The following is a 23,886-nucleotide window of genomic DNA, read 5'->3' as shown; positions in this document are numbered from 1 at the left end:
CTAGCTTCCCAAGTTAGTTCTCTTAAAAATAGTTTAATATCAGTACTCAGCATCTGTTTTTTATACTGTATTAGCAGAAGAAAGAGTAAGTCATTAAATTAATGACTTGGAGATATTTACTTTAAGTACAAGGTTAAAAAAAATGTACAAAATCTGCCTTGAAAATAATTTTGACAGTATTCTGGTATTTAATGGTATGCTTACTGCCATGGCTATTTTCAATATCTGTCAAAGGAACTTTGTGTGCATTTGCTTGCAATCAATTGCTGAAAAGACTCTAAAGATGAAGCCAAATTTTAAGATGAAGCTAAATGTTAATTAAGGCTAGCTTTCAAGAAATCAAATCCTACAAATGTCTCAGAATAAATTTATCATCTGATTGTTGAAGCTGTGATCTGCAGAAATGTAGGCCATAGCAGAGTCGACGAACTTGAAATTCAACTTCAAAGGGAATACTTGACGTTCTGAATTGTTTTAATACAATGAAAGAAAAAGATAGCTTCAAAAGTTAGTTTTATTAATTGTAGACAAGATCCTTGAACAGATCCTTAGCCAGCATGCTCTGGCCGGTGCTATCTGACAAGATAAATCTGTGGCGCTGAGCCCTGCGCTGACAAGATACACTGTGTGTACGTTGATTACGGCCTTGGGAGGACCACCCAGAAAGAGAACCCCATGAAATAACTGTCCTCCAGCAGCGTCAGCTAACAGGGTGTATATATGCAGAATACAGTGTCTGAAAAATGAAATACTTGCCAACAATTTAAAGCAGAAATCCACACATTACAAGACGACAAACTGAAAAAACTTACTACTCAGTAGATGGTACCAGTGTTGTTGGATGCTCACGCTACTCCAGTCCACCAGCAAATCCGTTTCTGTCCTAGTTCAAGTAGTCTTCGGTAAAACTAATATTCCAGAACAAGAAAAGAACTTGCATTTATATGCATAAAAACATTTTCATGCCTTGGATAGCAGTGATGTTATTCTCTGGTTGTTAGGCATTTCCAAATATTTTTAGATCAGCCCGGTACAGTGAGCATTTCCATCTCTCCATGATATTTATGCTTTGTTTTCACTGCATCTGTTTTAAAATATCACAGAAGTCAGTGCTGAAAGCTATTGACCAGACGAACACCCTATTCTCTCCGCATTCAAGCCTCCGTTACGTTTCTAACACAGGCTGACGCATCTTTAATGGCTCTTCGATCCCATAAACACACAATTCCATGTCTGTGCTCCTCAGGGCGTCACACACAACCCTGCAATCTCCCAAACTGACCTATATATAAATGGAGAAAAGTTGAAACGGACCATCGTGCACTTACACTACCTGCAGCTGTTACTTTGGAGCGGAAAGATTACAATTTCAGCAACCAGGTCTTTTCTACATCCCACTGCTGGGTCCTACAGGACGCTGATCCACAAAAGCACCATGCGTGGCTGATTGGATAGCAGGAGAAAAGTAGCTGTGGACCCATATGGTTTGACTTAACATTAACTGATTAAAGGTATTTTGACTAGTTCTACAGTTAAATTACATGCACCTGTTACACACATTAGTAGCACCTACATCCTACTGCAAACACAAGGACGCTGGCCTGCGGATGTAAAACTCAAGAAGATTACATTTCACATGTTTAGCACTGGAACAGAGTAGATTTATTTATCAATTTCACAGTTTCCTTGAAATAAACCATTTACATTAAAATAATTCCACCTAAATATACCATAAAAATAACATTTAAATACTCTAATTTATGCCTTTTTATAGAAATTGTACTATTAATTTTATGATCTGTGCAAAAATAATTTATCAGCATCCAGTTTGTACTATGCATTTCCAGGTTTTCCAGGGCCAAACCATTCAAATCCTGAGAGAAAAATCTTCCTGCCCTTCTAACAGCTTTATTTCAGTAATTAACCAGAACAAATAAAGCCAGTCTAACATGCATAAACTTTTTTGACGCATTAACTATTTTTGCTCTGACAGCTGGTCACTAATGTATATTCTTTTTTCCTGCCTAGAAAATGGCTGGTCTGTTGGTTCACACACTAGCCTGACGCTGCTTTAGCTTCAGTTTTGGGCCCATTTTGGACAAATAGAGAAAAGGATATTGTGAACATGAACACAATAAACAATGTGTTGGGGGAACAGCAGTACAGAAGACAGGTAGCTATAACATTTCTAAAATTCTCTTTGCCTTTAAGTTACTACAGAGTAGCAGACACCACCCCCCCCCCCCCCCCCCCCCATTTTATTAGAGCAAGTGATATAGTTGGGGGGGGGAAGGGACAAGTTTCTGAGCAGTCCAGTGATCCTCCAGATCTGAAACAGATGCAGCTGCTCAACTGGGCTGGGGCAGGGGAGGAGGCACTTTCTCTTTTGAGCCTAATGAGAAAAGTCGGCATGCTGGCGAGAAAGACAGGGAGAGTGCAGTGGCAGTCTGGAAGGCAGCTAAAGCATAAATGCATTTCCTCTACCAAATTAAAAAAACATCCCAGAATGGGCACTAATGACAAAGAAAAAGACTGCAGCAACTTGAGAGAAAGTCTAGCAGCAGAAGCCATCCTTCTAGCAAGACACACGGAGCAAATTTTGGATCCCTTAGATGATGGGTTAACCTTGAAATTGCCACGCTGTAGTCTTCAGAGCCTCTCTCTGTCCAGATTGCAGTTGAACGTCTTCTGACTTCATGACAGTGGTTTAAAAAAAAAAAAAAAAAAAAAAAAAAAAGAAAAACCAGTATTCCCATGTGTCAAACCCAACACTTCAGTAGCAAAAGCATGGAGCACCCTCGTTAGGGTAACGCTGCTCAAAGTTATCTGCGTCTTCTGCAGCAGCCGGGGCTTGCAGCTCCGCTCTGCTTAAGCTCAGCACAAGCTGCACATCAGACCCCTTACTGACACCCCCACACTGAGAAGGTAGGGTACCTAAGTTTGTAACACACCTAACTTTAAAATACATAACCCAAAAACTACAGGTTTGAACAATGTTCCTAAATGTCTCTGCGATGCAGAAGAAATTCAGGGCCCTCCAAATGGGGTTCCCAGCCTGTTTAGCTGGGACTCGCATGAGCAAACCAACAGGAACGGCTAAAGCACAGGGGTCTTCCCGAGATCAGCTTTCTGTCGTGGACTGAAAGGTCCCAACGGACCACAAGCACCTGCATCAGGCTGACGGGCACTGTCAGCAATCCTGTCCTGGATGACAGGTCTATGGCATCCCTTTCAAAAGATGTGACTTCTTTTTCTTAGCATGAACAGGACACAGTGGTGGTTGCAGTGACCCTCCCTTTGTAACAACAGCTCAACACTTCAAAACAGGGTAATTCTACCTCGGAAAGATGGTTAACGTACTTCACAACAGTAAGATCTCAAGATCTTCTTTCAGCCAAGAACAGAACGTGCTCAGGTGGACAGAGCACTTGGCTTTCCTAGCAAGCTGTTCAGACCTTTAAGGGTTGAAGCTGAGAGTGATGAATTGCAGAAGTACTGTCAAATGAGAGGCAGAGGCCAGTATGTATGGATAAATGTAAATATCATGTTACTCATGGAAAAAAACCCCAATCAGCTCTGAGCTACTTTCCCTTAGAAAGGGCACCATGAAGTAGGAATAGATAGGTCTATGAAAACGTCGGTCACTATTCAGAAATGATTTTTAAAAGAAAAGCTAGAGGCACCGTACCAGAGACAGTTGATTGCTGTGGTTGATTACTGTCCCAAGAGGTCTCATTTAATTTTAATTACGTTAAGGACTTGATTAATCTAATTTGCTGTTCTCAGTTCTACTCCCTAACAAAGTCTGTGCCTGTGTGTACACACACACGTGCCTGTTGGGGGAGGGATGCTGCCCTGCGCACACATGGCCGCTGTATAAATCCCTTCTGTATCCCTGTCTCTACCCTCAGGGGGTGAAGTTTGGGCACCCCTTTCTCAAAGAGAAGCTCTCAAACCTACCAAAGACAAGACAAAAGCAACCACAGGTACAGAACAGCTTCCATATGGGAGAACCAAGATGGAGTAGGTTTCTTCAGCCTGGAAAAGGACAAGCAAGGGAGAATATGAAAGATGTCTATAAAACCATAAATAGCATGGAAAACCAACAGGGAGATGAGCGGTCATTGCCTCTCCCCATGCTAAAAAGGGAAACTGGACAAATTCATGGAGGAGTTTTTTCACAGATAGAAAGACACCATCATGTTTTCAAGGAGTCCCTGACACAAAACTTGCTGGAGACTCCTCTGCAGACATACGCCCTCATGCCTGAGCTCATGTAAACCTTAAGTATCTTCTACCATATACCTTTGCTATTCATTTTCACCTACTGAAACAAAATAATCTTTTCCATCTCCACTCCAAACCAGTGTGGAGGGGAGAGCTCAAGGGATAACAAGACGGAAACTCAGCAGTGTCACAGTGGAGAAGCGCTGAAGGCACTATCCAGCCTTCTCCAGGAGTGCCCACCATCGCTGCAAGCACCCAGGGAGCTGCTGGCTGCTGCCCAGTCATGCTCCATGGACAACAAGAAGAAGGTCTCAGCTCCTGGGACTTCCCACATCAGGCATCCTTCTCCCAGTGCTGCTGATAGTCAATAGGGCCGGGAAGAGATGAATGAGGAGGTCCCACAACCCGATGGGTCTGAGGCAGGAAGGGCATCAACGAATCCTGCTGAAGAGCCCTTTGGGCTGACCTGGGATGGTCTTTCTTGTGTGACAAACAAAGAAAGTACAGCTTGCTTACGATTTCAAATGAGTGGGGAAAGCTTTTTGCATTTGCTTGTAGAAGTGCTGTTTATGCTCAGCGCTGAACAAGCACTGAAAGCTGGTGCTTTACCACATTTTTCTTAGGGGATGTTGAGCAAACCAGCCCCACCGCTCCCCATGTCCCACCTGCAACAACAACAGAGCCTCAGCTTCAGGGATGCTCTGCAGACCCTGGAGTTAATTCCAGTGACATCTCAAGCCATAAAAATAGACTTAAAGGCATTGACTGGAGCACTCTACATCCGACCATTTTGAACAACTCAGCAGCCTGGGATCTGTGTGCCAGCCCTCAAATGTAAAAATGTATTCATAAATAAGTCAGAACCCATTACAATTAAGCTACTTTCAGTATTCAAGATGATAATCAAAATCAAAGAGATGATTTACTCTGAAGATTTCAAGTGACATCTGCTGAAATAAAAATATAGTTTGGAAAAAGATTGTAAAAAGATGACTACGTTATTACCAATAACTTTTACATCTGTCATTAATTTTCACTTGGTTTTATCTGCTCTCCTAGTCTGCATCCAATTTCACATTGACTTGTGTTTTATTACAATCCCAATGCGGATCCCATCAACCGAAAAGACTAATAATTGCCTATGAAATGCCTATGAAATGCAGCAAATAGCAAGGATATTATTTCCCTTTACTTAGGAAAGCATAGGGTCTTTAAGCAACTGGTAAAAAGGAGTATTGATAGTCTTTAAACTGCCTCTTCCCAGAACGTAAAGAGGCTACAAATATGTACAGAAAACCCAGAATTCCCCCTCCTCCCAAACCTGGAAAGGGTTAATTAAGTTACACTTCTTGAACCAGTTAGCTAATGACGTTGAAATGGCACAGAAACGTTTTCTGGCGCAGCATACCCTAGACAAACTTCCCCAGTGACCATAATTTAAGGCTACTTTTTAAAGAGCCTTTTACAGCTCAGCGCTACAGAGGACTGCTGAGGCCTGTAATAGTATCTCTCTTGCCTTCCTCCCTTGAAAATACACCCAACTCAAAAGTATACATTTAACAACCAAGGGTCCCTACCTGTCTTTAAGGAATTTATATAAAGTAGATGGCTACCTCAGGCTATTTAAGTACTTTGTAGTAAGACATCAATGGCATGTATAGAGATATTCCTTTGATCATTACACCATTGGGAAAAAAATAAAAAGCCAATCCCTAAATCTTCACCATATAAATTTACGTTTGGAACTCAGCGACGTAAGAATTATCATACTACAAAACCACAAATAGCATTCAATTTAGTCTCTGTGTTCTCGCTCACATGATAGCCTTTGATATTCCTGAGGATGAAAAATGAATACATTTTACTACAAAGATGATTTGTGAACAAAGTCCTTTATAGTTTTGTTTTCCTATTGAAGAACAAGAAATCAAAAGTTACAGGGGGAAATCAATAGCTAGGCTGATTATTAACCAAAACCAATGATAAATGAATGAAAATGAGATTTTCTCTTTTGTAATTTCTAGCAACACATTGCAAAACTTTTTTTACTATTGTTCTCCAATTCAAAATTCAAATTACAATTGATGAGGCATTTTCATTTATACTGCCTGAACTGAAAATACAATACTATCTTCCTTTGGCTGTCTAATCAAAAGCCTCAACAATAACAAAAAAAAAAGGTAGAAGTTTTATTTTAAGACTTGCTCTTGAAAAGCGAGAGGATGTGAACATCTGTGAAAAACAAGTGCAGAAAGAAGAGTAAGTTATGTAGATAAATCATTAGTTATATTAAGATATGAAACAGGCACCCAAAGAATGGCATAAAATGTAAATGAACTTTGGGATCTGGTCTCTTAATTTGACAGCTGTTTGACAACTGCAAAACGGAAAACTGACCTCAGACAACTGTGTATAAATGAGACTATTAAGCAGAAGAATTTCACATGGAATGATACAATATACACTGCAGTAACTCCTCACATGGGAATAGATAAATGCAGACTGGAATTTTTATTGTCTTTGAAGGTGGTGGTGTTAAAAAGACTTGAATTTCACAAAGAGGAGCTGTATGCTACATTATCACAATCAATGCCACTTTCTGAAATACAACCACTGTCGCCTGCAGAAGTACACTCGCACATAACTCACAGGCATTTTAAAAAAACACCCCCGATGAAGCAGCTCTGGAGACACAGAAGAAAACATCTTCTGCATTGGGGCTGCAAATCTGAAGCCAGCAACAGTACACAGCGACTAGGTCATGGGATAACTTATTTGAGGGGTGTCTTTGGAAGCTACGGGTAGCCACAATTACGCATGGAAACATGTATCGCCAAAGCAGCACCAGAACAGACACCGGTCTGTGGAGAGGGTGGCTTAAGGAAATATTCTGCAATTTTGGCCCCTATGGAGAGACCTTCTTGGAAAGAGTGGGAAGGCAGCAAGGGAGAAACTTCTACCATGACTGCCCAAAGCACGATTTAAATCTGATACTCTCATCAGTAACAGAATTAAACAGAAAACAGGGAGAAAGCCTACTTTCAGACGTAACCAACCATTCCTACTCATAGTTCTGCTCCAGATCACACTGGAAAAGGCAGATCTTCCAAGAGCATCCCCCAAGCACTACTTCTTCACGTCCTCCAGCAATGCAAAGAGCCACTTGTGATAAATATGTTTCATTCCAAAGCAGTTAAGCACTTGGCTGTTTCTTTTATTTCTCTCTTTGGGACAAATATTTAAAATCAGCCTTTCCTACCTTTGTACTCAACACAAAAAAAAAAAAACCCACAGAGGTTGCACAACCTGCAGAAGAAGAGCAAAAAAACCATTCAAGCACTTGCAGTGAAATCCAGACTTAAAAAGAAAGGTTACAGCTCTCCAAGCACAAAAGGTTAGCAGCAACAGAAGCAAAGCAGCTTTTGGGGCTCAAGTGAAACCGAAGGGTAGATTTTTCGATAGAAAAGCAATCTGCTGTGCAGCTCCTTTAATGTTCAGTAGCAGTTTGTTGGAGCAGGCTTGCCGGGTTTTTTGATTGTTGTTTTTAAATCTAAACGTTCAGTTGTATGTGTCAATGTCACTCAGTTTGTTAGTAACTAAAATGAAACTGGAAAATAAACAACAAAGCAAATCCCAAAGACGTAAAAGGTGACATGAGCACCATCACCAAGCCCCTTATTATCCAAACCCCTTGTAGCAAGCAGTCGCACTGTAACTGCACACTGTGTGAAGAACAGACTCCATTTGCTCATTTTTTAACTTGCCTTTTGTTAAAAGTTCTCACTCTTGTTTTCAAGAGACAGTAAATAACCATTTCCTAAACATCATGTCCCTGCCAGTCGCACTTTTACAGACCGTCATCACACTCCACCTCACTGTCACCTACTTCATGTTATTCGGAAAATAATTATGGCATTGTATTAATACCACTGATTTATTCTTACAGAATCCTGGCATAAAAACAGCTCTTGAGAGTCCAAGATGACTAGTCTCTAGGTATGACTAGAGCTATGGAACCACATCTGCATGATGACTTGAAGAAAGTTTGTGCTTTATAGGTTATCCGTTTTCTCCGACTCTAGCGGTACTTCTAATAAAATACTTCAACTCTCCCTACAAAACCTGTCCTGCTCATAAGTCTCTGCATCACCTCTTGGCCCCACTTCAAAAGAAACTGTAGAAACATCTAGATCAGGAGGGAGTTAAAGTCAACCGTCATTTTACACGGGAGGCATGAATGATTTCCACCAGGAGTGGTCCTCGCTCTGAAGGCTTTAATCAAGGATGAAGAATGGGAACCCAACACACAGATTGTAGTTTAACATTTCCCTACTATGGCTGAAACTTTGCCAGGTGACATTCTGTGTTCGTCCCCTCCAGACACTGCCTGGCTACTTATCCACAAGCTGATGGGAACTTTCCTTGGAGCAAGAAAAACTTAACTGAGCAGAGGGCGCCTGGATGAACCAGGGGCTGTCTCTGCCCTGCACGCTCCCGCTGTCAGGAAGCTGCTGAAAACAATGGTGGAAAGGCTTCTGCATCGAGCTGTAACCAGGACAAGCAGCAAGTTAAATGCAGCAGAGTTCTGCGCTTCACTGCAACTTTGTTTTCTATTTCCAATTCAGTTCCTTTGCTGTCTCAGGCCATTTCAGATAAACATTTTTATAAAGGATGCCCTTCAAAGATAATAATTTGCTTTTATTGCCCTTAAATAAATACCTGGCATTCTAAGTCCTAATGCATCTTGTAAAAGATTATTATTTTTAAAAGTATCTAATTTCAGAACATAAAAATGAGTTTGAAGCTGAACTATTCAGCCTGCTTTCAAATGCCATCACCTTTACGATACTCTCCGAAGTTAAAACGGATTGTCACATCTCTGTTAGGAGCATCAACATAAATCTTGACTGTAATAAGAAAGAAGTCTTAAAAGGAGGATTATAAGGACAGATTTTCATCTTCTAGAAGTCTGGTTTACTTAAAAAATTTACATAATCTATACAGATCCAGACAGAGTTAGCCTTTTAGTGACCTGAGAATACCAAACCTCACAGATTTGCAAACACATTTGGTTTAAAGTCAAAGCTTATGTTATTAAGCTGCTACAACCCTTACATTTCCATCCACGTGTCCCGTTTTATTTCTTGTCCTAGTTTAAAGATACTTCCAACATGCCTTGTGCTTTTTCATCTGGATGATGCACCTAATGATTTTGGTATTGAAAACTAACCTCTTCCTTCAGTTTCCATACAGATCTCATAAAACCCAGAAGAAATGGATTACTGCCCAGAGCTGTGGTTTACTCGTTCATTAAACAGCTTATGCTTAGAATCCTCTTAAAAAGTCACTTAGTGGTAAATGGCTATTTGACACTACAAATAAATTTTTTTTAGAAGAATTTACTACAGCTTTCTATTCATACCAGTGTTATAATCCCACTGGGGATACTGCTGAGTTTTGGTGCAATTTGGACAGCCATTTCCCACCAGAATCCAAGGAATTGCGGCGCAATACATATATATATTTTACACCTTCCCAAGGAATGTATCAGATGCCTATTTACCTAAGTATGACAAATTTTAAAACAAAAAATCCAACCGTCATCAACTATGGGCAGAAAAGATCTTTTTAGGATCTTTGCATAGCGTAGGCACACTTCCAAGAATCAAGCAACATACCTTGCCAGTGCCTAGAGCAACATCCAACCCAATCCATGAGCAGAAATATAGCAAAAAATTAAGAAGCATTTACTTGTAAGGATTTTAATCAGCATCAATCAACTCTCAGTGACTCAATTGTTTCTTCTAGGATGTGTCATGTGTTGACCTTTAGTAAACTCGAGGCTGACACTAGTAAGTAGCCTTACCAACAAACACAGGCTTTGACAAGTCTTACTATTTCCTCCAGCACTTCCAAGGTTTTAAGTTATATCCAGAAAAAAGATGGATGGTCCTTTTTACATGCTTAACGCAGCTTGTTTCCATTCAAGACTACATCTCTCATGACAATAACTACCTCCTTTGATTTCTACAGACTAATCAACTCGCCTTTCAATCTTCCTTTTAAAAACCTAAGTATGTAACTCAGAGAAGTGCTTTGGTTTTTAAAGGCAGACCCACATACTTTCACACTCTGTAACTTCCCAGATTGCAAACTCGGCAGGACACACATCATTACCTTCTTACTCTGGAAAATCACTGGGCTCTCAAGACACTATTGCAATACAGACATTAAATAATAAAATTCTGAGCTACCACCATAGACATGAAGAGAAGGATCCCCTGTAACTTCTATCTGCTGTGATCTGCAGACTCTACTTCAAAGACCTATTATGGTGCCTTCAAAAATGTAATGTTTAAATACCATAACACTGACACAAGAGCAGCTGACTGCTGTTACATATGATGGGGAGTTTTTAAAAAGGGAACCAAACCCACCTCTTGGTGCATCACTTCATCAGAGAGCACTTTATCATGCTCTCAGTGACCTGCTACCCTGACAATCCTAAAAGTGCTTTTCCAACAACTACTGATGGAGTTTGAAGGAAAAATCAAAAGAATTATGTCACTGCGACATCTGTGCCAAACTACCAGGACAGTTAAATTCTACACAAAAATAACAAAAAAGGATCAATGTGACCAAGGAAAGACCTGAAATAATTAAGCACTTTGTAGTACACTGTCATCAGACTTCCCAGTATTAGTTACTGCATGGGCTATAGAGACATTCACCCAAATACGCACTGCATATGCATCTGTTTACATCAGACCCCTATAGAAATCTGAAATAGCTACTCTGAGCTTCCTCAAGTGAAAAGTCCTAGGAAAAAAAAGTTTCGCTGTTAACAAAATAGTGCATCTCTTCAACCTCACAGTTGCAGCAGTCCTAGCAACTTCATGAGAACAATAATTTCCACTTTCATTGGGAAACAGCAATTGCTCCTTCCCTCAGGAAAAGGTGTGCCAAGACCCTCCTCATCCCCTTCCTTATAACCTAGAGGTATCTCTTCTTCCTACTCCAACTACAACAGAGAAAAGAGACAATTCCCTTGGGACACCTGCCTGCCCAACACCTGCTACTGGGTTCTGGCAGATCAGGTCAGCAGTAAGCTTTAGTGTAAAATGTTGCAGCTTTGGGAAAAATAAGTCAAAAGCCATGTAAGGTAAATTAAGGTATTGCAGCCCATACAAACGTTACAAGTCCTTGCTCAAGTCCCATTTGCCTTTGCCAAGCCTAGTTGCAAAGCCCGAGCAGTGCTCTGCTAGCTGGGTCCACTCTTCACGGCCACAGTTGTTGATAATCGCACCATGGAACAAAGAGGAAGCAGAGAAAAACTTTGTATTAACAGCAACAACAGTCATGCAAAATTAAGGAAAGAGGGCTTTTACTCCATTTTACTGCACATAAATCCCATCCAACATTATGAAGACAAAGTAGAATGGAACTCATGGCATTCATGTAGGGTTAGGGTTTTTTTAACAATGGAAATTTGAAGAGAAAACCCTAAAATAATTCAAAAGGAAAGGGACTGTTAGAATGCTCTGGGTTTGTGTTTCAATGAGCTATTCCCTAAAGAGATGGTATTGGTAGGCTGTGTCAGGGAACCAGGAAATAATTTTCCTTAACCCTTGTGAGTCATACTTCACCGCATACTCGTTATTTTTCGTACTGCGCAGTATACAAGGTACTGGATTGCTGTTTTTGAAACTGCCAGGAGTCCAACTCAAAGCAATAAACAGGATGAACATAACACCATTTAAATTACAAAAAGAAAATGACAGATCACTAATTATCTAATAAGGTTAGAATTTAATAGTTGCATTGTTAAAGAAAATCCCAGTTTAGGAAGTGTCAAAACATGTATTTAAAGTCTGACACCAAAAAAATATTGACTAGTTATTTTCACTTTTCCTTTTCTAAGCTTAGAAAGGCAATACCCTATGGATCAAAAGGCCAGATAAATCTTATTAAGTACTAGGTTTTCCCTTTTGTCTAGTGCTCTCTCCACATTCCATCATTTCAGTCCTTTGAAATTCCTTTGTTCTGCCTGTGATCAGGCTTTCCAGGGGAAATCTGGCATTGGATCTAAAGGGAATCCCACAGCACCAAAGTATTCCTGACTATTAATCATTTGGTAAATTATTTCTTTCTTTTCCTCATACCACACTTGCCCCAGTACTTCCAGAGAACCTTTCAGTGCAGTGCTAATGACACAAAACTTCCTGCAGCATCAAAACGCATCGTCTTGAGGATTCATGCACGCACAGAAGTTAAGAGGTTTCTGCAGCGACCACCCAAAAGCTCCTGTCCATCAGAATGATACTTCACAATAACAACAGGAATTTTCTCTGCATTGACTCTCAGACCGTACCTATCGCCAAAGCCTACGTGGATGAAAAGACAGTTTCAGCCGAGGAAGAAAGCAAGCGCAGGACAGCAGGGCTGCTTCCCTCGCGCTGTCCTGGCGGCGGCAGAGCTGCAGTCCCCGCAGTCACATCTGTTCCAGAAAATCCCCTCTCCCACCCTACCACTTTCTGGTGGTCATTTAGGGCATAAGCTGCTCATCGACAAATGCAACCAGGGAGAGAAAGCGTGTACCCAATACTTACACTGACTGTGCTGGTAACTAAATAACAAACAAGGAGACATGCTTATTTTGTGCATCTACCAAAAAAAGAAAAAAAAAAAAAAGTCTTTATGAAATCAGGAAGCATAATGATCCATAAAGAAGGGGCACAACATTAAATATAGCTTTTTATTCAGTCTTTCTGTTTTTCAGTTGAATTTTAATATATATGAAATGTAACATGAGAGAAGGAATCAAATCAAACCATTTTGACTTTAACTCCTCTAACATCTGATGCTTTATGCTAATAACGAATGTCACAGAGGGAGGCAAAGTAGCAAAAAAGGGTGCTGTTTTATTTATTGTCATTGTCTTTGTTGAACACCACACTTTGGTGACTGGGGCCCAAGTGCCCCTCCCTCTAGGGCTCTGGGATGCTATCCACTTTCTTTTGAAGGCCCTTCATGTACCATATTCACACAATACGCATATGAGGAAAGAGAATTTCTTCCAACAATGATGTGCATTAATTCATAATATTTTCCAAGATCCTTTATCAAGTTTCAGTTGTAGGTCAAATAATTTATGCTTTGCAAAGACCATCTCTGCGTTTAAAATTTATCGGTCCTTCAGAGGTTGGTTCTCATTACTGCTCGTCATCTTCACCACTCAAGAAATACATCTTCACAAACTGACCCATTCCTACTCGATATCAAGGATTCCTACACACTAACTTGATCTAACTGTTGCAATTATGAATCATCTGACAGAGCCATAAGTTACGATCTTCAATGACCACTAATGAAGGTTGCCTAGCAGTTAAAATATCAAAGCAGGATATATCAGCACACTTTAGAGCACAAGATAGACTTCCAGTGTTGCACTTCTCTTATATTTATTATATACTGTAAATTACACCACAGGCTGCCTCCAATGCTGACAGTCCTGTACTCCAGAGTCAAACACCAGGTTTTAATAACCACTCCTGACAATCTTTTGATCGCCAGGGTGGGGGGGTGAGGGGAGGCAGATGAAAGGCAAGGCCGCCTGCTTCAGGCAATCTGCTCAGTCAAAACAAAGGGGACTTCAGAGAGAGACAGAGATGCATCAGGTGTTAATCTCAAATGAACAAGCAGGAGTGCAGGCTGATTGACTCACTCTCCATTTCCAGCCGAAAAGAGTAAGTGCCTGCCAGTGGGCTCATTCAGGATGCACGCAGGAAGGGAAAGGTGCTATTAGCTAGGCATGAAATATTTTGATTTGGAAACCCAAGAACTTGGAAAGTCATTTTAGGCTCTTTCTGAATCACTTTAAAGTAATCACTCAACTATCTGATTTTTCAAATACGCTGTAGGGAGCGAATCTTGTTGGCATTTAAATCAAGTTCTTTCATTCAAACATGGCAGTGCAGTCATCTGCTAAGGGAAGAAGCAAAAAAATATAAAATTTCAGTGCTTTCAAAAGTGGACAAGACAGAACTTAGAGGAGAAAAACCTCTGGCATCAAGTGGCAATGGGCTGGTGATCTGACAGGTCATCTCCTCCAACTTGTGTCTGAATGAAAGCATATTAACATTAAATAAAAATTCCCTCTACATCCCTTCAGCTATTCAATAAAACACCTATTTGGTAGTAAGAGTTTAAGCATGGTGAGATAACATCAAACCAACATTGGATTTGGGGGAATATAAAAAGAACTGTTGCTGTTCTCTCTTTTGTTGTTGAATTCCTTCACTGGGAAATAAAAAGAAAGGGGTCTGAGAGACTGCCAAACTCCTGTTAGTTTTCTTTTCCACTTCTTCAATAATCCAAGCATTTATCATTAACCACCACTTTCTGTGCATTAGTTTAACCCTTAGGCTTTTTTTTTTCCCCCTATTGATTCAATCCTTATAACAGATTCCTTATAACAGGGTTTTTTTGTGGCCAGCAGGTCAAGGGAGGAGATTCTACCCATCTCCTCTGCTCTGGTGAGACCCCACCTGCGGTACTGCCTCCAGCTCTGGGGTCCTCAGCACAGGACAGACATGGACCCGCTGGGGCAGGTCCAAAGGAGGCCACAGAAATGATCAGAGGGATGGGACACCTCTCCTGTCAGGGCAGGCTGTGAGTTGGGGTCGTTCTGGAGAACAGAAGGCTCCAGCGAGACCTTATAGCAGCCTTTCAATACGTAGAGGGCTTATAAGACTTTTTATCAGGGCCTGTTGTGATAGAACAAGGGGTAACTGTTTTAAACTAGAAGAAGGAAGATTTAGATTAGATATTAGGAACAAATTATTTACAAGCACTGGCACAGGTTGCCTGGGGAGTGGTGGACGCCCCAGTCCCTGCAAATATTCAAGGACTGGTTGGACAGGGCACGGAGCAACCTAGTCTAGTGGAAGATGCCCCTGCTCATGGCAGGGGGTTGGACTAGATGGGCTTTAAAGGTCCCTTCCAACCCAAATGATCCTATGAGTCTATAGATTTGCTCAGAAGCTACAGCAGCACTCTCTGAAAGGAACACAACCACTACTGTCACATCACTTTACATTGCTTTCTGTGTCTGTGAAAAAATAAACAGTTTACTTGGGTCTAATAGTCCAATGTGAACCACTTTTACTTCTATGATCAAAACCCCTGCATTAAACATCTCTCAGTGGGGAAACTGAGAAACAAGTAGCACTGCAGGGCCTCTGATCAATGTTAAACCAGAACATTTGTAAAACTTGCAGAAATAAAAGAAGATAAAAGTGAAAAAAACCTGTGTTCACAAGATCAGTGGGACCCAGCCACATAGAAACCTCTCAGGTCCCTTCTCACTCACAAAAGTTGTTTGGTGGGGCAGGGGGCAACAGGGGAAAGCAGGGTTAATACCTTTCTCTTTTTTTTTTTATGCTGCATCTCATTACTGTTACTGCTTGACAACTCTGAAACAAAATGTGCAGTTGACTCTGCTCCGCCATGGAAGCTGGTGGCACATCTTCCAGTCACCCTCCTCCTCCCAACAACACAGGTGTTCACAATAACTAATTCCTCATGGGTTCCCCGCCCCCCCCCCTTGAAAAAATGAATTACAATTTTTAATGGCCCAGGAAGCTTAAACAGTTACAGCCAATATATCTTGAGAGAGGAACAAGGTGTTGGACTTCTGAAAATCATCAACACACATTCTTTCATAACATTTACTTAGAAATTCAAAAAAACCCCTCAAACTTACTTCTTCCTATTCCTTTCATCCTGTTACATGACCTTAAACATAAGTAATTCAGAAAACTACAAAAAGCACAACACAACAAACACCGACTCATTATAATTGCGCGCAGAAATACAAGCACATTTGCATCACTCCAACTGATGACGTTGTTGCTTGGCCATTGTGGCATGAACTGTGTATCTGAACTGAATCAACACACCCATTTTATTCCCTGGGATCCAAGTATTGCTAATTAACCCATATTTGCAAAAAAACCTGTAAAAACGCTGACCTCGGACCATCAGTACAGTAAGCCATAGCTTCATGTACAGGCAATGGCGGCACGATGAAGATTACAAAATGTGACTGTATTTGTAAGCGCCACTTAACCTTTCTCCAGAAGATGGGGCAATATTTGCTTATCTAAGCAGGCTTATTATTTTTTTAGCAATTTTTAAGGTGTTTTGTGAGTACTGGTCAATCAAGTCATTACAGAACAGTAAAATACCATAAAAGGTGAAGACTACGGCTATCCTTCTGGCAGCGCAGAGGTAGTAAGTGGATTCAGAATCGGAGGAGAGGCTGCTCTATTCTGACTTTATTTAGCCTGGTGCCCTGCAGTATCCAAATGACCATCACAGTTTGTCTTAATACAAAAGATCATACACAGGGTTCACAGGCTGGCAACTGAGCTCAGATCCGGAATTTCACTCCATTATTTTAACACTAAACCCCTTCTTTCCACCCACTACAGCTACACTTCTAAGGGATCATCACTGTCAAGAGAGGATGACATTAAGAGCAAAACCCAGCCATCAGATCAGACCCTGAAGGGACAGGGATGTCAACTGGGCTTACATTTGTTCTCTCATTCTGGTTAACATATCTATTATATTTCTTATTTTCTGCTCTCTAACTTCAGCTAAGATATTCAGCCCAGTCTGCTTCCTTTGCAAGGTACCATCAGTCAAATCCAACCACATCATTTTACCTCTCTGTTACTAAATTCAAACCATTTTAAACATCCTGCTTTCATCTTTATAGCTCTCTCCCACTCTTTAACTGTGCTGCAGTTACAGAAGAATGTACTTGACATATAAAATGTGCATGTGATTCCTTTAACATTTTAATGCCGTGTATTGTGTTGTAAACATCTCTTCATGTTTTATCTCCTCCTCCATAAATCAGAGGCTAGTACCTTAGAAGTCTCAAAAATGACATGTTTTCTCCATAATATAAATGTAGGACTCTACTCCTTGAAACTTGAGTCAGCTTTCAAAAATCATCAAAAACCAGAGCTACAAAAAAGCAAAAGATGTATCAACTAACTTAATATCAATTTATTCTACTCCATTTCTATGACAGTGTGAGTACAGTATAGGAAAACAGTTACAAAACTGGTCTTCACCAAGCAGAAAACCAATGTTTTAATTATCCCTTTTTGTCACTTGTAAGAAATAACTAAGTTAAATACCTTCTTGTGTACCCATACCAATATACAACAGTGAAAGAGTCAGGAAAGTGGACAGTATAAAAAAAGTGATACACAAAGAATAATTATTTGTTTTATTCAAGATTAACACACAGTGTTTACAAGATGAAACCCCAGAACAAATTTCCATTTCCTTACCATAACTACTATTAACAAGAGTGATGTCTTATAATGAGATTTTCCAGTGGTTTCAGCTAGCTTAGTAATGTTACAGTAAAAATGTGTCTCAGTCTATTCCTTGGTAAATGCATTAAGTGATTTTATTTTTTTTTAATTAAAAACTACTGTAAAATACTGAGTATTTTGAAAAGATGGAACACCAATAAAGAACACCTGTCCAAAATAACTTTAAGTTACTTTAATGATGGAAAAAAGAAAGACCCCCATTAGAAAAAAAAAAAAAAAAAAAAAAGAAAAAGAAAGAAAAAAGATAAAAAAAGAGGAAAGCAGTTTTAGCAGGTGGGACTGAAAAGTGGTGACATGTTGTAGTACAATACTGAAGGGCTAAAGGATATAACGCAGTGTTGCGTGATGTGGAAGAGAACCAGGGACCACTGGCTTAGCACGCCACTAAAATGCTAGATTAGGTGTGAAGTATAACTCTGAAGTATTGTGATACGAAGGAGTGAGGCAGAGGCAGAACTGCTGGTAGAGGACAACAGAAATAAAACACTATCTTTTCTTTGGCACCTTCCAGCAGGAGTTCATTCCCTTATAGCCCACAGACCCAACACAGGCTACAGGAAAACCCAAGGACCCTCCGATATTTATCCAGATCCCCAGAATTTATAACATTTTCCACCAGCCTGAGAGATTCCGTTTCTCTCAAACTACTGTCTAACATAAATTATTCCAAGATACTTCTCTTGGCATTTTCTACACTAACGTTTCTAGAATGACCTTGCTGTAGAACAGGCACCACATTTCCCCCTAACGCCAGCCCATGCTCAAGTACTTTTTGCCTGTATTTTCCAGGGTATTTTCAAACACCATCTTCAAACAACAATGTATCAGCTTCTTAAAAAGTTATTCAGTTTCACAGGTCTGTTATAAAAGCACATTGTTTCTACTTCTATCAGAAAGTACAGCTATAATTGATGGATTTACAAACAAGTGAAGCTTGTTTTTAAATATACAGCTTTTGTTGATAAACATCCAGTGCTTCTATAAACAATGGAAAACTACAATGTTGCCAACTCACATTTGTTTATTATTACCTTCTTGTTAATGACAGTGAAAGTGACAAGAACCTCCACTGAGAAATGTTTGTAACTTTATAGCTCTTGCACTTACATCAAAAATTTTTTATTTTATTTTTATTTGCTGTGACACACAACCATCTGAAATCAAGAGAAGAAGTGATAATTAAAAGATTATTTTAGACCAACTTCATAAAGAAACAAAACATGACTTCTTGGTCTCTGTACGTTACTTGGAATAGTCCTGGCTCCCTCCCCAATAGTTAATTCAACCTAAATAGCTAATTCAGCTTAATTCAATGGGGGCAAACTGGCCCCAGCTACTACCAGATTGCTAAAATGAAGTGTTTGAGAGAAGGAAAAAAAATCCCAAACCACAGAATTTGAACAGTTAGAAGTTTGTATCAATAATACCACAACTATTACAGAATCTCTATTAGATTTTCACAGGACCAGGCTCCTCACATCCTGTCCTAAATCATGGGGAAGAATCTTACACAATCAACACTTTACCTTCCCACGACATATTTGAGGATTGTAAATTGTGAATACAGATCTATCAGGGAAACGAGGAGTGGGAAAGATGAGTTGCCCTTAAAGATGTACAGATTTATAGCAATATGGGAAACGGAAAGACAGTTATCATATAAAAAGGTCCTTAAGGGACAGAAAGGAGCAACAAGGGAAACATGAGTCACGAGCTGCCAGAGGAGAGGATGCGTATGGGGAGCAATGGACAGAGCAAAGTAGCAATAAAGGAAGTTCCAAGTCAAATGTGCTCCTTCCCAAAGGTCGTGACGTAAACCCAAGCTTAAAGTATTTCTGGAAAACTAAATTCCCAGCCAATTCAGACACAGCACCAACTGCAACACCAGAGACTCGTTGACTAAAAGGATCCATTGATAAACAAGGTCAGAGACCACAGCTCTTATCTTTTGCTTTGTTACCAACTCTGTTTCTTTATATTCCTTAATAAAAGTAGTTGCCTTGAAGGTCTGTCTACACAGGCAACTGGCTCAATATGAGCGAGTGTGTGAACTTAAAGCCTTCAGCTGAAATAGTGAAAGACAATTTTATACTTCATGAGGCTGGAGTAATCTTCTTTATTTAAAGGCATATTAACAGCTGTTCCTATGGTGAGATAGCAGCGAGTAAACAGTGAATTATGAGCCCAAGCACAAAGTCACTGCACTCCTAACTTTCCCTCCACATCCTAGCCTCAGAAGTATCAAACTCCACATTATGGCATAGGATTTTTGATACTCTGAAGTACCTCAAGATTTTAAAAAGTGACTTCTAAAGAGTTTAAGAATGGCTAGTTTTGAGATAAAATACAACACCGAGCTATTAATACATTGAAGCTGAAGACAAAGAAAACCAGTTATTTGTGTGTGAATATCATCTCCAGAAGATGTATCAAAATTTCCAGAAAGTCAAGTTGCACAGGAGTCTCTAAACAAGTAATAATTAATTCTCCTCTTAGTCCCCTAGTATCCACATCAAAGGTGAAAGTAAACAGGACAGTAAAAGTTTCAAAGGATTGATAAGTCACAAAAGGAATTTTTTTAATATTAAAACAACTGTAGTAAAGGAAAAAAGGGGAGAAAAAAAGTGTACCTCTACAATTGTATCAAACCCAAGAAAGCTTCACCTTAGTCATGACAGCTTTTCTACAAGACTTTTTTGAAAAAATAGGTATATGACAACGAATTGTATACTTTAGAAAATAGCGTGACTGACTTAAAATTATTTTTCAAGGCTAGCTAAGTGTTTTCAAGTTAGGCTGCCTACCTAAATATTTCCAAGCAACTAAAACTCATGCAGCATCCTTCATATTTTGCAAGGAAAACAGACACAAAGTTAGCTGCCTACCCCAATTTTAGAGTCTGTGAAAATGAACAGTAAAACCTGTACTTCTTCAGCCCAAGTAAGACGTGTGCTTATGGGTGTAACCTCAAAAAGCACATCGGGTGCCTACAACCGAGGTGTTACATGGTATAAACATCAAAGAGCCCAACTCAGTCAAGGTGACACCAGGATGTAGATCACAGGAAACCTCCAAGCCCTGTTCCATTACTGGGGTCCCAGGACTCAGCCTCCCCCATCCCACAAGTGACTGCTGAAACCTTGAAGTGCTATCAAAGGTGGCACTGCTACTGCCACTTCTTTTTCCAGGTCATATATACAACTGAACGTGACCACGGCTACAATGATTGTAACTCCATTCAACACTACAAGTGTTTGTTACCTGTTCAATAGTTAGGCTCTCCTCTGGGATGCAGGAAGAGCCTAACAGCAACTTTGCTTCACAGCTGGATTGCAGGAGAACTGGGAAATCAGCACCAAGCTCCCCAAGCCTGTTCACACACACCATGAGGCCTCAAGTCCAGGCACCTGGAACATCTCCAGCATAAAACAGCTACCACATGATGGAGATTATCAGTATGTTTTGTAGGTGTGCAGGAGATACCCTGATTCCAGCCTGAACAGAGGCACACAAACCCCACCAGAGTCCCACTGTGGACATCTAGAAAGGTGCCCTGAGCCATTCTTAGGCAGATCCAACAAGGTCATACAATAACACAAGCAAAGAACTGGGCACATAAAGCTGGAGCCCTGCTGGCTGTTCTTACACTCCAATTACACAGTCCTTCCCATATCATTTTCCGTGACCCATGGTCAGTATTATCAAGATAAACATGATTACTGGGAGGTTTAAAACCTCATCAGCTCCATTCTGAATAAACACACTATGCCTAGCAACCCTGCTTTAATTCTCAGACACGTATTCCTTTGGCTCCGAGCTCAGGCGGCAGCTGAAGGCACACCACCACACTGCTCCCAGTCAGCCATCAACAACCCTTGGCAGCATTTCAGAAGCCAGGACGACACCGGTTTGCGGTACAGATGATGAGATGGACTGACCTGATTGATGGAGTTGGCAGCACAGGATGCCAGTCCAGTTCCGAGGGAGGCGAGCAGGAAACAGGTCAGGTCAAAGGGGACTGGGGCCATGGCAAAGCCAGCAGATGCAGTGCTTACAACCAGGGCTGCAACACAAGCGACAGCACAGTTTGAAGGATCAATAAGAAACAGTCTCCTTTGTACATACCACTAGAGTTAAGGTTTTTAAAGCCTGTAAGAACCATTCTGCAGATTAATTCTTTGCTACTTTTATGGATCAAAGTAGCTCCAGGAGCTGCATGCAATACTAATACTCTACATAAAGAAGTCAAAGATGAGAAGGAGAACTGTCAGGGATGAAATGAGAAACCCAGAAGCATCAGCACATTAGTAGAAGAGGCGAGAATAAAATGTGTGTGTCTGTGTTAACTAATTCATGGATTTGCTACAGGATCAAACTGCCTCACGCAACATGTACAGGAGGCACATTTGTTCCCATAACTTATAAGCCATTGCAAAGTCTAACATAGAAGAAAAACAGTAAGAAAAATCTCAAATTAAGAGATACACATTCTATGAAATTATAGCAGGAACTTAAGCAATGCAGAGAGTCAAAAAGAGACTCAGGGCATGTAGGCTACAGCTGGTGAAGCCAGTAACCTCACTGTACAAGTATCTGCCCACACTGTTCCCATTTGACATGCCCACTTCAGGCAGAAGGTACAATCACATCATCACATGGACACAGCAGCTCTTAAAAGCCTCAGAAACTGAGTGGATTAATAAAAATCTGCTTCAGTTTTGTCATCTAAAATTGTAACTTCAGTACTGCAAATCACATTCTTAAAATGAAAGTTACCTAAGCCTCAATCCTAATATTATAATTACCCAAATAATATGTCTTACAAACTCACTTTTGGCAAGAATTGCCATGACACGAAAGATTTCTTATACCATAAAATTCAGCACACTGACTGAATATATTGCTCATGACCTCAAACCTTACAATCTGAAATTAATAGTTATTAAACAGAAAGTATTTAAATTATATTCTGCATGTAATTACACGTTCCAGACCTCAGCTAGCTCAAATCAAAGCATCAGAATGTTCTTATCTTCCCGATTCCTACAAAGTCTCCTGTTTGTCTGAAGTTAAATGACAAATAAATAACCTTTGTTGACTGAAAATGCATGGCTTATCTATTAGGCAGTGTTAATTCAGATGAAAAACTATCATGGCAGAGACCTGCCACCAAGGATGCACATGCGAAGTGCTAATTTTAAGAACTGTGCCCTCATTAAGTTTTAATCCTAAAAAGACAGTGAAGAAAACCTGCTGCTCACCAAAACTTTGCTCAAGTACTAAAATCCATTGTCAGCTGAATATTATTACAATAATACATATAATATTATTATAAACATTAATTATTTAGCCTTGGTATGGATTCACAGGATGTTGTGCGGATGGCTGTCACACGGGCTGGCTGCGAGGGCTGTCTCAGGGTACCAGCCTGATACGGAGGTAAGTCCTTGGCTTTGATTCCCTCCGACAGCATCATCAAGGGCAGCACCCAGCCCTCACTGCAGCCCCTTCAGCTGCCTCTGAAATACAGTGGATCTATGATGGAGCTGTACCCCTCTAAGAAGCTGCGAAATAACCCCAGATTCTCTAACGCCACCAGACAAGACTGAAGGACATGAAGGCACTGATCATTTCTGAGAGACTGGACCCCACTTAGAGAAACACAACAGCATCTTCAGTTTCAGAATTCGTGGATCCTTCTCAGTCGAGTGCAAAAGACAACTTGAAACGCAAGGGTTTACGACCGATAGAGTTCAAAAATACACTGAAGAGATGACCACGAAACAGTGGCGCTTGCATTTCTAAGAGTGATTACATTCATTTTTTTGCATAATAAATCACACGTCCACTTCTAGACAAGAATTTAATTAAAACTTATCTTAGAGAGCACTTTACACCAATTTATTATGGGAAAACACCAACTCATTTACTGAAGAAGAAAGGTGGAGCAGATTGGCAAACAGTCAGTGTAACATTACCGTTACATTGACCTCAAAGAAATTCTAATACGCTACAGCACTAATTAAAGTCCCCATTGATTTCTCCAGATTAATTTCAGCCAGTCATTTCAGTGTGACTTATCAGGATCTCATTAAAAAAAGGTTGTAGTACATCCTCTCACTTATCCCACTGAAACAGGTATTTTCGGTTGTTTGGGCAGTGTTCTGAACACAAGGCATTCCTGACTCATCTCATCGCCCTGCAAATCAAATGCAACACGTTAAGGGTAAATAAGAAAATG

The 23,886-nt window shown here is 40.3% G+C and overlaps 1 protein-coding gene across 1 annotated transcript in view; it reads right to left on the bottom strand.

Annotated features, from left to right (window-relative positions):
- The window catches only part of LOC121081302 (protoheme IX farnesyltransferase, mitochondrial), a 104,587-nt gene that overhangs the window by 71,041 nt on the left and 9,660 nt on the right, over positions 1-23,886 (bottom strand). The window contains exon 4 of the mRNA XM_040580216.1: positions 21,584-21,708. Within this exon, the coding sequence (XP_040436150.1) occupies positions 21,584-21,708 (125 nt within the window). The remainder of the gene's footprint in view (positions 1-21,583; positions 21,709-23,886) is intronic.

The sequence above is a fragment of the Falco naumanni genome, chromosome 1 (assembly GCF_017639655.2).
Source record: "Falco naumanni isolate bFalNau1 chromosome 1, bFalNau1.pat, whole genome shotgun sequence".
Taxonomy (NCBI): Eukaryota; Metazoa; Chordata; class Aves; order Falconiformes; family Falconidae; genus Falco; species Falco naumanni.
This window is presented reverse-complemented; position numbering and strand designations above follow the sequence as displayed.